This window comes from Mauremys reevesii, linkage group 13 (genome assembly GCF_016161935.1).
Source record: "Mauremys reevesii isolate NIE-2019 linkage group 13, ASM1616193v1, whole genome shotgun sequence".
Taxonomy (NCBI): Eukaryota; Metazoa; Chordata; order Testudines; family Geoemydidae; genus Mauremys; species Mauremys reevesii.
The window spans coordinates 34,850,288-34,866,742 of NC_052635.1; the positions used below are offsets into that span (position 1 = coordinate 34,850,288).

The 16,455-nt window shown below is 38.6% G+C and overlaps 1 protein-coding gene across 2 annotated transcripts in view; it reads right to left on the bottom strand.

Annotated features, from left to right (window-relative positions):
* Positions 1-13,773: 13,773 nt before the first annotated feature.
* Positions 13,774-16,455, bottom strand: part of NFATC2 (nuclear factor of activated T cells 2) — a 131,473-nt gene continuing 128,791 nt past the window's right edge. Inside the window, exon 11 of one of the 2 annotated variants that reach the window (XM_039498322.1) lies at positions 13,774-13,906. Coding sequence is in view for 1 of the 2 variants with exons in the window: in XM_039498321.1 (XP_039354255.1) it covers positions 13,851-13,906 (56 nt within the window). In the remaining variant the exon portion in view is untranslated. The remainder of the gene's footprint in view (positions 13,907-16,455) is intronic. The other variant, XM_039498321.1, reaches the window with a different exon arrangement.

A 16,455-nucleotide genomic window follows, 5' to 3' on the forward strand; every position in this document is an offset into this window, starting at 1 on the left:
GCTATCTGCCTAAGTACCCTGGGGGATCTGGGCTTCAGTCCTAAACGCAATGTACTACACTGAGCTAAGGGATTCCAAAATGTTATGTCCTATATCAAGGTCTCTGGGAAATTCTGTTTCTCATTTTTAAAATGTTATTACCTCACTCACCTTGTCTCTCTAATAAAACAGACATGGCAAAATTCTCATCAAAGACTTCTAGACCTGCTGGGCCCACAGGCTGCATCTGGTCCTACATTACAATGAAAGCCCAAGCTACAAAATTCAGATTTCAAACAGCCCAAAGTTTGGAGGTGTTTAGATCTTGTGTTTTAGTTTGAGACATTAGCAGGAGAGAGGTCATCTTAAAAACTTAAGATCCATCTCTAGTATACTGTAACTAAATAATTTTTTCTTGGGATTCTGTCACTATCTGTTGGGCATGGATTTCCTCTAAACCACAACCAGCCTCAGCCTCTGATTTTCTTGTCAAGCACAAGATCCTCTCTCCCCTTAGTGAGAGAGTCACTGCCTTCTCCTGACAGTATCTGTTATATGGCTAAAAATAAAATCATCATTAATCTTTTTATTTCAAAGAGTCCCAAGGTGGACTACAAGATCTGGCCTTATCTGATACAACTTTAGCGAAGATGATCAATGCTGGACAATAATGAAGACAAAAATGGATCTCATTTACACATGGCCTCTTGTAGAAGAATTCAAAGGTTTATCTTAATTTATTACTAAGGAATGTAAGAATCGTTCATTTAATTGTTTATTAATTGATACCAAATCCACCTCCTAATGTAATACAGCACCACATCCATCTTTCAGAGAAAACATACTGTGTGAAATAATAGGATATTGTTTCCTGCTTGTTTTGTACAAGGGAACTAAGTTCTTACTCAAGGTTTGTTATTCTGCATGAAGCTGCAGTGGCCTAGTGAATAGTGCCCAGTCCTGGAAGACCTGACTTCTGCTCCCACATCTGTCACTAACTTGCTATGTGAACGTGGGCAGATTCCTGTATTTTGGTTTCCCCATATGTACAATGGAGGTATTGCTGTTTGCTTGGAGGATGGTGTGTACATTGCAGGTGGGAAAAGTTTGGAGAAGGACATAGGAAGTCAGTCTGTGTTCACATAGCTAGAATGCTACTCTGCAATTGTAACAGCTCTTTAATTGTTGATTTAGTATAGAGACAGTTTAGTTTAATAAGAATGGAGTCCTCTTGTGTCATGACTCAGCATGTGGTATGTGAAATATGGTGGAGGCAGTCAGCCTAGTGAAGACCCACAGCAAGGAAGAGAGTGTGATTAAAAGAGAAACAGTGCAGCACCTGCAAACAGGCAGCATGGAGAGATTCAGACCACTGGACAGGCAGGATTTCCAGACAAAACACTTTGCACAGGCATGAAACACCTACCAGCCTTGGCAAAGTGTTGTGAGATCTATGGATGGAGAAGGCATCCTGAATTACTTCCTTTGGATGGGTGTCACTCTTAAGACACAACTTGTCATCTCCCTTGTATGCAAATGCCTCTAGGAGGGAAATGATTTCTCCTGATCTTTGACTTGCAGAGTTTCTGCTGCATTCTCCTGTTAGCAGACATGGGATTGTGCAGAGAAAGTTTGTGGTGCCCGGGGATCCACACAGGCAAATTCTGCAGAGTGAGGAGGCAGACCAGCACTGTGTCTGGTGCAGCCATCTTCTTTCCTCTCCCATGGCAGCATGGCTCTCTCAGGAGTCCTCTCCTGTATGTATAGCATCTATTTAACAACTGCTTTGGCTATGAATCCTCTGGATTGCTCCAGAGTAGAGAGGATGTTCCCCAGCTCCAGATCCCTCGGCAAACTGAGCTCAAAGTTCCCAACTACCTGGTGGTTGCACTGAGGGGTGTTCGTTCAGGCCTATCTATGTTTATTAACACTCCTATCTAATAGGGGTTCTCAAACTGGGGGTCGAGACGCCTCAGGGGGTCGCAAAGTTATTACATGGGGGATCGCGAGCTGTCAGCCTCCACCCCAAACCCCGCTTTGCATCCAGCATTTATAATGGTGTTAAATATATTTAAAAGTGTTTTTAATTTAGGGGGGGGGGGTCACACTCAGAGGCTTGCTATGTGAAAGGGGTCACCAGCACAAAAGTTTGAGAACTTCTGCAATAGACCTCATGGGAAGGGATGATGAGTTAACAGCTTGCTACTCTCTAGCTGGGTTTTCATCATGTCCTTGGGCTTCTTTGTTCTCCTCAGCTCAGCACAAATGACCGCACGTGTTTCGAAGACAGTGACAAGCTCTGCACGCTCACTTGGTGGCATGTTAATATGAGTCATCTGATGTAACTGGATTCATAAGATCACCAAGGCAGCTGTGATCACTGCTTTCCTCCAGATGGCAGTGATATTCTGCATAGAACTGAATTCTTAGCCTCAATTCTACAGTGGCTTTTGTTTTTAAAAGGGGAAAACGGTTCTTTTTACTCAAAAGAAAAAAAAATGTGTTGAGCCTAAAGAACAATTTGTGTCTAAACTTTGTTTTGGCACCAATGGAGAGGCTAGAGGGAGCAGTGCCATTGAGAGGGAGAGTATTTCATATCCCAAACACACATAAAAGTGTTGAAAATGTAAGAAATGTGGGCCTGGTTCAATTACATTTATTCTTCCCATTTAATTCTGGTGTTGTACGGTCTTTTCAGGAAAATGAGGCCAGAACAGTATCTTGCAAAATCTTTGTGCCTGGCCAGCAGGAATCCTGATTTATAGAACTGTTTGCTTGAATGAATGAATGAATAAAACAAACAAACAAAAAAAGAGAGACACTTCAATACTAATGATGGAGTGAGCGGTTCACAGGCACCTGAACTCAAGGAGTAAGCACTTCTCCTTTCCCCCACAGCTCCCTCCAGAAAGGCTGACTTGGGAAAGTTTGTAAATTCATATTCTGTTAAACCTGGATTGAAAAGCAAGCTGGAGTCCAATATTTAGTCTAGTCTGAGATGCTTGTTAGTGCTAATACAGTCAAGGGTTTGTGAATAGTCTAGTGCCTTATTTTCAATAGATTATATAACATGGCCATAAAAATGTGCTTCAGACAACTCTCAATATTAAAAGCACTTGGTTCACTAATGAAATAGCTTTCCTCTAGTGGAAGCATTCACCTGTATTTCTGGGTTATATTAAGAGTGTTGAGAGAGGACATGGGTCAAACCCAAGACCTTATTGTAAATCTAAGGAAAGTACCTTTCCTATCTCTTAAGATGTGTTTTGACTCTAAATTTTTCTACATGTGCATGTCCAAGCTTCTAGAAAAAATTACCCTGAAAGTAGTGCTCATATAATTTTATCTATTTAATAAATATGCAAGTGTTCTGGACAACGTCCTTTTCGGATCCTCCCAGGTTCACTCAGCAGTCTCTGTTACTGATGTGTCAATACCGATACGGTGTAGACTATTTCACTGATTGCTGGAAAAGTTAGGATTTCATGTGACATAATGAGTCCTCTTCGTAAGTTAGCTGGGAAGGATTTGATATTAATACTAAACACTGGTAATAATCAATTCTCCCTCCAAAAGAGGCACCAAAAAAAAAAATACCAAAATTTATGGAGAGTGAAATTAAAACCCTATGATTAGAGATGGGCTGAGGCTGTTGCAATGTAGTCAGCAGTCTCTTCAATGAGTGCTTATCCCAGGCAAGGTTTTTGCTGACAGAAATAAACACAAACTGTGTTGAGTCAGTGTGGGTGCTGGAGAATCCGTGAGAACCACAGTGTTTGTCTGCATCCAGCTACCTCAATATTAATGTATATCCCATTTATATTTATTAGTATTGAGTCTTGTCCCTTCTCTACCATGATGGAGTTTTCAGCTACACCATTGGATGCAGATCCAAATGAGTTCCTAATGTGAAGGGATTCCTATCTAGTATTTTAAATTCAGGCTTATGTCTCCATATATTGCACTCTTTTCTATCCAGCAACCAATAGGATATCACACAGTATGATTGTCCTGAAATATGTTTGTTTCTGAATGTGTTAGGAATTTTGACTTCTGCAGTCGTCACATTTTGAACAAATAAGTCATGTTGGTGCAGCTTATGACATTTCCTACTAGTGCAAAAATGTAAGTAAATAAAAATGGAAAAAATATATAACTGTAATAAATAGTCATCTGTCAAAAATCAATACAAAATCAAAGTTGACTTCTTTCAGAATTACTCATAAGACATCATTAGGGGCTTGTCTTACTGGGTTCACTCAGAAAAGTTAACCTGAATGAACTAAAGGTGTAAATTTAAAGTGGATAGTTAAACTGCATTAAACTCCTACATGGAAAATCTCATTCAGAATTAAAATCACCTTAATTCTGTTTCATTTAATTTCTGATTTAAGGTGATGTTGTAATTCTGAATGAGAGTGTCCACACAAGGGTTCAGTGAAGTTTAAAGTAATCTACTTTTACACTGTCTGAGGGAAGACACTGTGGGCAATCACAAAGAGTTTGTTGGAGAATTTCTGTAATACTTCTAAAAGGTTCCTACTCCACTCTGTATATTCAGCAGTATTTGGGGCCAGAGTGTTTCTGTAGGCACCCCTCCGAGTGAGGGGTGATGCATAACCTGTTTCTGTTGGCATATCTGAATCATACTTCCTCCACTGCTTCCTCCTTACTTGGGAGGGAAGGGACCTCATAGTAACTTGCTGCTGATCTATAGCAGAATCAAATTACAATGCCCCTGGCAAGGGCTCATCTGAGTAGACGGGGTTGTGGAGCCAAGACTCTGCCCACCTGTAGTAAGCGAGTAAACAAGAACACAGCACTTGCTGTCTCCTATGCACCTGGGCCCAAGGTCTGGCTAATCTGTACATGGATTTGAGGATTTATTATTTCCCCTTACTCCCTTGCATATGTTTGTTTGTCCGAGATGGAGTAGACTGTACTGCTACCACAGCATATGATTAGTTTTTTTGTTCTTGATGCAGTCATCTGAGTTGTACTCCAGTTATATATTGAGGGCCTTTAAAAAAAATTTGGGGAGTGATTGAAGCTGTTAATCACACACATGGACCAGCAAAGGCCATCAAGAGGCCAACAGGCAGTAAGTTAGCATGGCAGTGGTAGAGAAAGGGCCTTAACATAAGAGAAAGTTAACAACTTTAGTAGGAGAAGGGATAGGAGATTAGATACCTGATTTCGCTCCTTTCTTTTGTACCCAAGAGACTCTTGCGGTGTTAAGATAGGAAAGTATCAGTGGTGAATAATCAGTGCCCTTAGGTGGACCTGGAGTTCCAGTCTGAGAAAGAGCCAGCCTAATCTCTCTCTCCCTCCAGTTTGCCAGGCACAGTGATAGCAGATAATCCAGTTTGTTCCTCAGCAGGTCAACAAGAACTAGTCTGGTTGGGCTTGCTAGTACCCTAATCAATAGCTGTCCTGAGCTACTGAATAATAGTTTTTATTTTATGCCATCTGTCTTCACTCCTTTGCCTGACAATTTTACTTTTGTGATCTTCAGCTCCTTTTCAGCTGTAATTTCTGTCCTACCCTTTGCTGGGAGTTGCTTTTTGTAGTGCTGTCACCCTTACAGATGTGTCTGTGCAATTTGAGTGTAGCTCAGCACCTGCTCACTTTTCCCAGGGCTTCCAAGCCGCCCCCCTGCCCAATGTCCCATCGCCCCTCCACCCAAAAAACAAAAACAAACCCTCAGCAGTTTTCTGTGCCAGCAGTCTTAACAGTTATGGTGGAGGCCATAGGCTTTCCCTTCTTTAAAAAGTTCCTTGGTTGCTAATAAATGTAGCGCCATTCTCTTCTCATCCATGCATTGAGACCTAGAAGATAGCCTCTCTTGCTAATTGGATTTAAGATGTAGTTTGGGGCACATTTACCAGGGGCCTTAATGGCAAACAGTTTAAACTTAGTACAGTGAATGCAATGGTGCTGAGGGCATTTATTACAGAGCAAGGCATTCATCATGATGCGTTTATAAAAAAGAGCCTGCTATGAGACTGAAAAAGGGCTTCTTAAATGCAGTAAATTAAATTTGTTGTCAAACTCTTGTAGATCACTTATTTACACAGTGAAGCCCGAGCTTGCAAGTTACCATACTATACTAGACCCAGATGATCATTAGAATCATGAATCTGTCTTCCTTACTACCTTGCTACTGCCTCATTTTGCTACCAAAAGAAATGTAGTTAAAAATATAATGTTGCAGGGCCATAAATGATCTGATTTAAACCTACAAAATCCAGGACATTCACAGTTAAGAATGAAAATTTGGGGCGCTGTTGTAGGTTTCTGTTTTGGGCCCAAGAAATGAATTAAAGCCAGAGCATCAGCTCAGGTGCTCAAGTTTTCAGCCTTAACTGTGGAATTTCGAGGTTAAGTTACTTGCATTGTCCTGTTGCTGAATACAGCTAAAATTCTCTGTGCCATGTATTTGCTCGTCATAAAATGTTCTCTCTAGCCAGTAACAGCTTCTTTGTTGGCTAAGCTTGTCTGGTTTATGGGCTTCCCAGCCTTTGTGCAGTGTAGTGGGAGTTAAGAACTTCCACATGGTTCTTGCTCCGAGGCTTTTGTGAATAAGCAAAGCATTTGCTTCTGTGTCCAACAAATGCATCAAATATGGTTTGAATTTTCTGTTTTAAAATGCAAAGGATAATATTGATTTTGTTAAGGTAAATGTCTTTAATCATATGCTACATAAACTTAACTGTTATCAAGAAATAATGGGCTTTCTGGGCACCTTTCCAGCACAGCAGTCTGAAAATGTACCTTTTAGTGTGTCCAGAAAAGAGCTGCAGATCTGGGATATAGATGAACACAAATTAAACGGATCACATCTCCAATAACTGTAAACTGTGTATATGAATACTTTGCTCAAATGGAAATTAAATGTGTACCATTTGGTAACCCTCTACAGAGCATCTGTTAATTTGGCCTGTTTGGTTCTCTTACTAGGAAAACAGAAAATGACTGTTAAGAGCTAAGGATGGACTTTATCGTTTCTTTTCACTATGTAATTCAATCTGATCTACAGAAACCGGAGAAGACCTTGATTCAGAGGGATACTGAGTATCTAGTTTGCAAACAATGGTGCCGGTTCGGAAATCTTTACTCATACTAGCGTCACTGAAGAGTCCCACTAAAGCAGTCTCATTGGGATTACTCAAGAGAGTGAATGTTACAAGATCAAGCCTAATTACTGTAAATAAGGTGATACAGGTATTTAAGAACACACAAACACACATGCTGCAGATGTTGTTCTTTGATTTATTGCTAAACTATCATAGTACAAGCTATATAAAAATATTTTACAGATAGGAAAAAGCATTGAATTGGAGGTTAACAATGTTTTGCATAGGAATGTGTGTGATATAAACTCCTCTTCACTTTTTAAACATAGACTTTTGCATAAGCAAGTTAGTAGTAAAACGTCTGTTTGAAAGTCATTTGCTCACTTCAGTTGAGTATCTGCATTTGATGCAGAGTGTTATCTGAACAGGGAGACTGTGACTTGAGCAGCAAGCCTGGGAATACAGGGATCACCAGAAATACTTATTTTTTAATTGAATTACTTACTTATTGCCCAATTATGCCACCCTTACTGACACTGAATAGCACCTGACTACACCGTCTACAACCTGCCGACACCCATGGGACTACTCATGTAGTAAGGTACTGCTCAGCATGAGTATGAGCATTGCAGTCTAGTCCTTAGTACTATTTGAAAATAACCCATCTACTCTACAACAGATATATGGATTGTTTGGAAACTCAGTATATCCATGTAGCATCTGCATAGGTCATTATTGCTGGAATCTTCCAGCTTTTTTGTAGCAGTTTCAGGGGAGTTAGCGAAGGAAACTCAAAATATAAACTTTTCCCCTGATTGCCTCTCATTGGCAGCCTATATGATCATATACAGCTACCGGCACCTGCATTTGAAACTTTATTGCAACATTAGTCAGGTACTAGTTTATTTCTTTGGATTACACACAAGGAACAATTTTAAAAATAGATAAATCTTACATAGACTATAATAAGGTGATTGATGCTGGTTAAGCAAATTGTTAGTAACTGTCATTCACTGGGGTTACACAGTAGCACAGATGTAAGAGAAAGGTATGCTAACTTCATGTGAAATGTTCAAAGGGGTGGATAGTTCATATTGTATTAAGAACTAATTGGTATATTGGTGTCTATCCCTTTTCATATCAAGCTAAATGCTTTAGAATTACATGTGTGAAATCATGGACAGTACAAAAAACATCACAAATTCCATAGAAAACAGTAAGTAACTGAGTTTTGGGGAAACTTTAAATCCAATGTAGGCACCTCTCCCAATTCCATAAGCACAAACAGTATAAATAACAAACATTCAATGTAGATACTAAATTGGGCCATCAAATAATTTAAACTGGGTCAAACACCACCAGGTTTGACCCAGTTTTATATCTTAAATTTAGACAGACATTTTCTTGAATCCATGTAAGAAACAAATCTTCTGTGATAAGTAGCAATTTGGACACTGATTCATTGGAAAACAAGTCACATTGAAGTATTTTGAAAAATAGTGTGTTCAAAAACATGTTTGGAGTCTTTGGAACGCTTATCAAATACCAGCTTGAAATCATTTATCTTATGGGGGAAAAGTTCAATAACAAATGCGTAGAGAAATTAATCCACTTGGAAAAAATACAAAACAATCCTTTATAAATACCATTTCTAATGCAAAAGATGTTGCATATTTGGGCAGATAAAAAGCATAGACACTTTTATTTTTTAAAGATATGGATTACAAAATATATTAAAAACATGCTAGCTAATTTTGAGAACTGTTTTAGATATATTATCAAGCAGCAGCATTTTTATACAATAGAGAATAACATAGTGCTGTCTTCGGAAATATACTACATTCAGAAAATGGTGTATTCCTACAAGAAGAATGAAGTAATACATATTTACATGGATACAAATAAAGCAAGTGCAAAAAACGTGGCTCTTCTACATTCTTTCTACCAATAAAAACACATACAATAGACACTTTCAATCCACTGCTGCTGTTCAGATCTTACATTTTGCTCATTCTCATGGAGAAAAACAAAACAGGGCTGCATATTTCATTGCAATCTCTTCACAAGCAATTACTCCCCTGGCAAACTTTACTTACAACATTTGTAACTGACAAAATCTTCCTTATAGCTGTCAACTCCCATTATGCTCTCAGACTGTTTATGTATCAAAAATGATTATTTTATTTTATGTATTTATATAATTGATGCAACAGTTTATAGAAGCGCATCCTGTAATCTGCAGCCAAAGCTATGACGGAAAAGTGTGGGGGAAAAAAAAGACAGCTAGACGTACTTTGAGTTACAATGAGCCCCATGTACTGAGCATGGTATAACATTGATGGAAAACGCATTAGAGTTGTTCACCCTGTGGACAGTATATTTGGAGGACCTTTGGTACAATAGCAGGAAGGCACTGTGGTGAAACATTCAGATAACTGAGGAAAGACAGAATTTCCTCATGTGCAAATATGGCTATTTTCCAGATAAAGTGAGAACAAATTACTCACAAATGCTATTAACTCTTCCAAGGTGAACCTAATGTTTCTACAGAGAGAGCAAGAGAGCAATTTTTATTTATGTAACAATATTAATACTGGAAAAACACTGCTTAGCAAAAAAAAAAGGAAATAATTTAATACTATATGTTTTGAAGCTATTCAGCATAGCTATAACATTTTTAAGAGACAAAACTACATAACGCTGTGTCTTAGGATCCGCCTCCCTCTCTCCAGAAATAAATATGAAGTTAGTTAAGACTATATTATTTATCGAATGTTTGGCATGTAAAATGATGAAAAGCAGATACAGTAGTATAGGCAGACTTCATGTAGCTGTAAATAAAACCACTAAAATGTAGTCTATATTATATACATGTATGAAGAGCCTCGATCCTTTAGCTGACATCATGCGGGTGCAGCGATCTGTCCCTTTGGTGCCAGTTGCAGGATTGCAACCCAAGTATATAACATGTGTGTGTATATGCTCATACACAAATACATCTAATTAGCTATGTGTTAAACTTTAGGAAGAAAAGCATCCAGCTTAATGCAAGCAGCACTAGAACCCTTGAAGCACATAAAAATTACTATCCCACCCTAAGCAGCCTAGCTCTTGAAGGAAAAATGTAAGATCAATGGATTTAAAAACAAAAGCAAGTCTTCCACCAAAATAGGAGAGAGAGCATGTTTAACAGGCAGATCCTGCAATGTGACTTCAGTGGAACTCCATGTGGGTGTCACATTGTAAGGATCAAAGCCTTAGTTCCTGTGTGGTTTATACATTTATGGATCATGGTAAGAAAAGCCTAATATGTAAAATGGGGAAGTGATGCAGGATGCTCAACTGATAATTTAGGGGCAGTGCCAGAACAGGTGGGCATACTTAATGGGAACACATGTACCATGATGTCACATTTCATTTGGGTAATTGCATGTTGAGATGACCAAGGTTTCTAGTGGATTTGTGTGTGCAATTACCCCATATACTTGTCCAAGTCAGGCATGCATTTGTGTGTATAATGCTGTTGAAAACCTGCCCCTTCTTGGGGTTTTATTTTTAAACTATCATCTAATGAGTTGCAGTTTTTTTAGAACATGCCATCTAGCCAATTTATTGTGTAAACAAAATAATTAGTTCACATATTTCTTTGTGCTGCTTATTAAAATCCAACAAGAAGAGAGTGCATACGGGAAAACCAATCTGCCAAGTAATTTTTATGGTAGCTTTTAATTCCTTCTATGCCAAAATTGTGTAAAACTAGACAACTCCTTTGGACTACACACTTGCTCAAGTGAAGTCAGCTGAAATAAACAACTTGTGCAAGATGACTTTGCTCCTTGAGAACCAAGACGATTCAAAACAATAGGATGTTTTGCCTGGAACTTTATCTGCCCTAAAAAGAACCAGAGATCTTGAATATCTCATGGTACACTGCATTATTAAAGCAAGTCTCTGAGGAAATTAAACATATTAAAACATAGTACCTAGAGTTGTTGAATAATATACAATAATTCCACTACATCTAGGTCATTTTTAATTCATCATATTCAAAGCCCCAGGCTTGCTCCCATGGAAGCCAATGGCAAAAAGTCTATTGACTTCAATAGGTATAGGACCAGGACTTGAAACTTTTGTTGTATTATTTACAGATGGAGCATGTGTAGCTGGCTATATGAGTGGCAGACTGAATCATCCACTACTGTCAGTATTGTGTGATAGTCACATTTAGTATTGCTGAAATGGCATAAGATTCTAATTGTACAAAGCAGAATACCTTCCAACTGGAAGAAATGCTCCTGCTTGGTCTGTGTGTTTCACTAGCACGTGATATTTAAGATCCCGAAGAAAAGAAAACACTGAACCAACGGCTGCATCAGCATTTCAACTAAAATAACAATGTTAAATGTTTTCATTTTTCAAAATATATTAATTCTGATGGGGGCTTAGGAAAAGGGCTCCCAGAGAGTATTTTAATATCAAAAATATACCACATGATATCACTATCACTAGCACTGACTACATGTATGTGCAGTATATGTTTGACCCATCTGAAAAAAAAAAGCAAACTTCATGCGCAAGCCACATATCTAATCAACTTTTTGATTAAGAATAAAAAGGGGCTCCAGTAAGCCACAACATTCTGTTCAGGATATAAACTCAGACTTTAAATGACCTAAGAAGGTTTGAATCCAGGCTTTTGGTTTTTCCCATTTGCAAAATTTTGATTTCAGATACTCCAAAGATCCTGGGTTGCTTAAGATCCAAGATTTTGGTTGAGGTCAATTTCTCAGTCAGGCATTCTGAAGCTATGCAAAGGCTTATATCCTGGAGAGAGTTAGTGAAATGCTATCCACTAACTCTCTCCAGGATATAAGCCTTTGCATAGCTTAAGGGGTAGAATTTAGTGGCAGAAAATATATATTTTCACAAAACTCATGAAGAATGGCTATGCCAAACCCAGTACTTATTCCATGGGGTCTATGCACTTATCTTTCTTGCAGTGTTGGGCAAACATTCTACAGAAGTTCTGCTGATCTAATATTTTCATACAACCTAATTCATGCTGTCCCCATGTAAACACATGGGTACTGGCAATCTTTGCTTTGAAACCCTTGAGTCTTTAGCTAGTGTGCCTTCTGGAGCGATCTTTAGCACTGCAAATTTCCTACAAGCACTTTTAAGGATATTGATTTCATTAATTTAACAAAAGATTATTATATTTTTACATTATTACATTGGCTGCAATATTATGGTTAGCCCTTACTGTATTTCTTTATCCAAGTATGATATCTTTTTATCATGGCAGGGAAGCAATAACACACTAAAAATGGAAAGCGTGAAACTTGACAAGCTTACTAGCTGTGCAACTGCAAATGGCAAATATTATCCATATTCTGTTTCTTATTGTGATTAACTTTCATGAGCACAGTATATTCAAACTATGTGTTAGCAGTAGAAGTCGTACATAGCTAACTTATTAGACTAACAAGGAAGTTCAGCCTTTCTGTAAATTGATGCTGGTTTTTCAAAGCAAAAGAAAAAAAGACACATAAATGTGTGGCTTCTTTTAGATGTAATTACTTTCCCCTGCAGCTTGTATGGTTAAATGTTGTGGCTTCTAAATGAGAGCAGTTACGAATTGAAGGCAGGTTCTACATGAAAATAAACAGCAGCACTTTATTAGAATAAAAAAATTAAAAGCTGTCAATGTATTGGCTAACCACTAATTTGGGTCAATCACAGTCTTTTGACAGGCATAATTCTGCTTGAATTTTGTAACTCCGATAGGTGCATCCGCTTCATTTTATCAGGGGTTATTTTAACTTGGGCTGTACATTAGAAAAGTTTAATTGCTCTTTTAACTTAATTCTCTTTAAGGATCCCTCTCCTTCAAAGATACATCAGCTCTGATTAAAAACAACAAAGAAAGTCCTGGATTCACGTGGCAACTACAGTTTGGTGTGCCAAGCACAGGAGTAGGAGTCAGGAAACCTGGGTTCTGTTCCCAGATCAGACTGAGACCTGGTCTACTCTTAAATATTAGTTCAACATGGCTACATACCTATGTACGGCAGCTTTGCTGACCTAACCCCCAGGATAGATGCAGCTAGGTTGATGGAAGAATTCATCCATTGACCTAGTTGCTGCGCCTGAGAGAGGTGGATTACCTACAGTGATGGAAAAACACCTTCCATCAATGTAGAACCCATAGTATAGATGTGGCCTGACTCGTGCAAGTCATTTAACTGATGGGTGCCTCAGTTACCCCCATTGATAACATTGGGAATAGTAATGTGTGACCTATGTTTGTAAAGGGCTTTGAGATCTGGATGGAAAGGTGTTGCTATTTAAATGCAAAGTGTTGTTAATCTTATATAAAACACAAGCACTCCCTCTACCCTTATTTCCCATCCCCATCTAATTAAGTGCTAATATATAACCACATTTGCTGTAGAACAGAGCTCTGGAGTGACGCCTTTCTTCTCCCTTATTATGATGGGGATATATTTATATATAAATATATATATTTTTGCAGCTGGCAAGACACATACCGTGTTATATGAGAACAATACAATCTTTGGACTAAAGGAAGGGTGTCCTTTTGATGTTTACAGAGAGAGGTGGCGAGTTGCTTAGTCAAGGCTGTCAGCTTGATGCCAATACATTGTTCCTTGCATTGAATCGGTGCCTTGAGATGAACAATTAAGGAAGCAGGAGGTTGAAGGGGCAGTGGAAGGATCTAAACAGGTCAGTTATGGAAGGATTCAGTAAAAGTTGTCTCACAAATCTCTTCTTCTACGTCTGATTTCTGGCAGGGAGTCCAGAAAACTCCTTCCTGATAATTTCATTAACTGTGAAATGAAAAAGGGGAAAGAGATTTAGCATGTTCTGAAAGTGTTGCAATCTAAGCAGGTTTTGCTATTAAGTCTCAAATATCCCCTTGACATTTTATAATGATAACATATCTATTATTAACAAAAAACCCAAACACTCAGATAACTCAGTTCCCAACTGGATCACCAAAATGTGCACATGCCTAAACTGAGTAACCACAAGTTCTTATTTGCTCTAAACTTTGTCACCCAATACTGTCCATAATGTTTAACCCCATTTTTTGTGTCATGTTTAAAGTAGGGCTTGATCCTGTAAACACTTACTAATGGGTGTAGTTCTAGATATTGGCATACTGTTTTGCTATCCCGGACTATGCCTAGTTGAAAGTGATCACAGGATTGGGCCTTTGGATGCTAAACATTTTGGGACAACACCCAGGTATTGCTGTTTTTCTATATAGTGTTCAGCACATTTCAAGCACTATACAATCAGAACGACATTTTGTGTCCTGTGATCATGCATCTGATATCCCTTGCATAAAATAATTCTTTTCCGGCTTCATAGACAAAAAGTCCCAAAGAGTCAGTGGATATTGACATTCTTACCAAGATGAAGTAAGAACAATTAGAAAAGTGAAGCACCAGATTTTGGGAAGTGCATTTTTACATATGCCAAACTTGTGTGTTTGCATTGAAAATTCTGTGCATGTAAGTCATGTGCAAAAGTATTTTTCTGAAAATCTGGCCCTAAACATATTTGTCGCATAATGTATTTTTCTTTGCAGCACAGAAATAAAACTTCCGTGTTCCATGCCTCTTTATGCAATTATTACTCTAAGCTCCTGACATTGTGTGCTGGTGATTAATAATAAAGACCAACAGAATTCATTAGTGTACTCCCTTCCTTGCTTTTCTATGCAAAACCCCAAAACAACGTAATTATGTGTTACAATATACAGTAGAACCTCAGAGTTATGAACATCTTGGGAATGGAGGTTGTTCATAACTCTGAAACACTTGTAACTGTGAACAAAATGTTATGGTGGTTCTTTCAAAAGTTTACAACTGAACATTGACTTAGTACAGCTTTGAAACTTTACAACGCGGAAGAAAAATTACCCCCCACCTTTTTTTTAGTAGTTTACATTTAACACAGAACTGTGTTTGCCTTTTTTTTTTTTTTTGGTCGCTGCTGCTTTTTTTCCGGTTCCAAATGAGGTGCGTGGTTGACCAGTCAGTTCATAACTATGGTGTCCATAACCCTGAGGTTCTACTGTAGTATGCAGCGTTGTAGCTGTGTCAGGCCCAGGATATTAGGTAATATCTTTTATTGGACCAACTTCTGCTGGTGAGAGAGAGACATGCTTTCGAGCTTACACAGAGCTTTTCTTCAGGTCTGGGAAGTGTACTCCCACATAGTTGTTATTGGGGCATTTAGTGCGCCGGATGAGGTACACCACATGTAGCGATAGGCATGTGTAGGATCCACGGATTTGAAAGGTGTGTTGTGGGGAGGGGGAAGGATTTCCTGAATCCCCTCTTCTGGCCTTCAGACAGCCCCGCATCCTCTCCAAGCTCAGCAGAAGAAGAAATTTCCCCCCACACCAGGACATACCAAGTCAAAGCAGCATCAGACCCCGCCAGAACAACTGATGCAAAACCTACAGCCATATCTCCACTGCTAAATGGAGATAATGGGTAGCTATCTCATTTGGAGGTGACATTACCTGATTTGTATCTGGCACAGCAATTATGTGTGCATATTTTTGCCAGAATTTGCTATTTGTGGGTTCAGTTTAACCTCTCAGAATCATGGCAATTGCATTTGCAAATAAGGTGCATAATTATGAATATATGGGCCTCTCAATCGATCTTGGTAAATTCTTGTTAAAATCATAATAACCAAATATTCAAAATTTTAGAAGCCCAGATCTATGATCAAAATTACTTCAACTGCTTGTGCAAATTGATTAAATGCTCACAATAGTAAGTACCTTACTAATTTTTGCATGCAATTTCTGAGGGTGCATTACAGATGGATTAGTTCAGAACACCAGATCCAAACTCTCTTCTTGCCCCAAATCTTTGGTGAAAATTCAGATTTGGATCCATTTCCAGATCCGAATGGGCCCATCTCTAATTGCTCTTGCAATCACAGGCACACTTTCTTGCATGGGAACTTAGAACTGCCATTTGAATTTTTGTTGGAACTAGTTCTCTTAAAACAGTATGTATCCTCTGCCCAAGCCACTGTACAGAGAGAGAGAGAAACGCCAGTTTAGGAAAGAACTTATGCGCATGCTTCAGTACCCTATCTGAATACGGAGATGATTTTCTGAAGTAGGGTTAGAAAGAGAGAGAAATACATTGAACTGTTTTTAATGAATCAGAGAATGAACCTAACAACAGAATAAAAATTCAGTGCCAGATGTTAAGAGGCCATAGAAAATGAACCTGTTAAGGGCAAGGACTGCTTAAAAGACGCAGTGCCAGTGTAACAAACCAGCTGGTGTTTCATACTATAATATGTCCCTTTTGAAAAAAACTGTAGAGTGCAGTGATCTGTG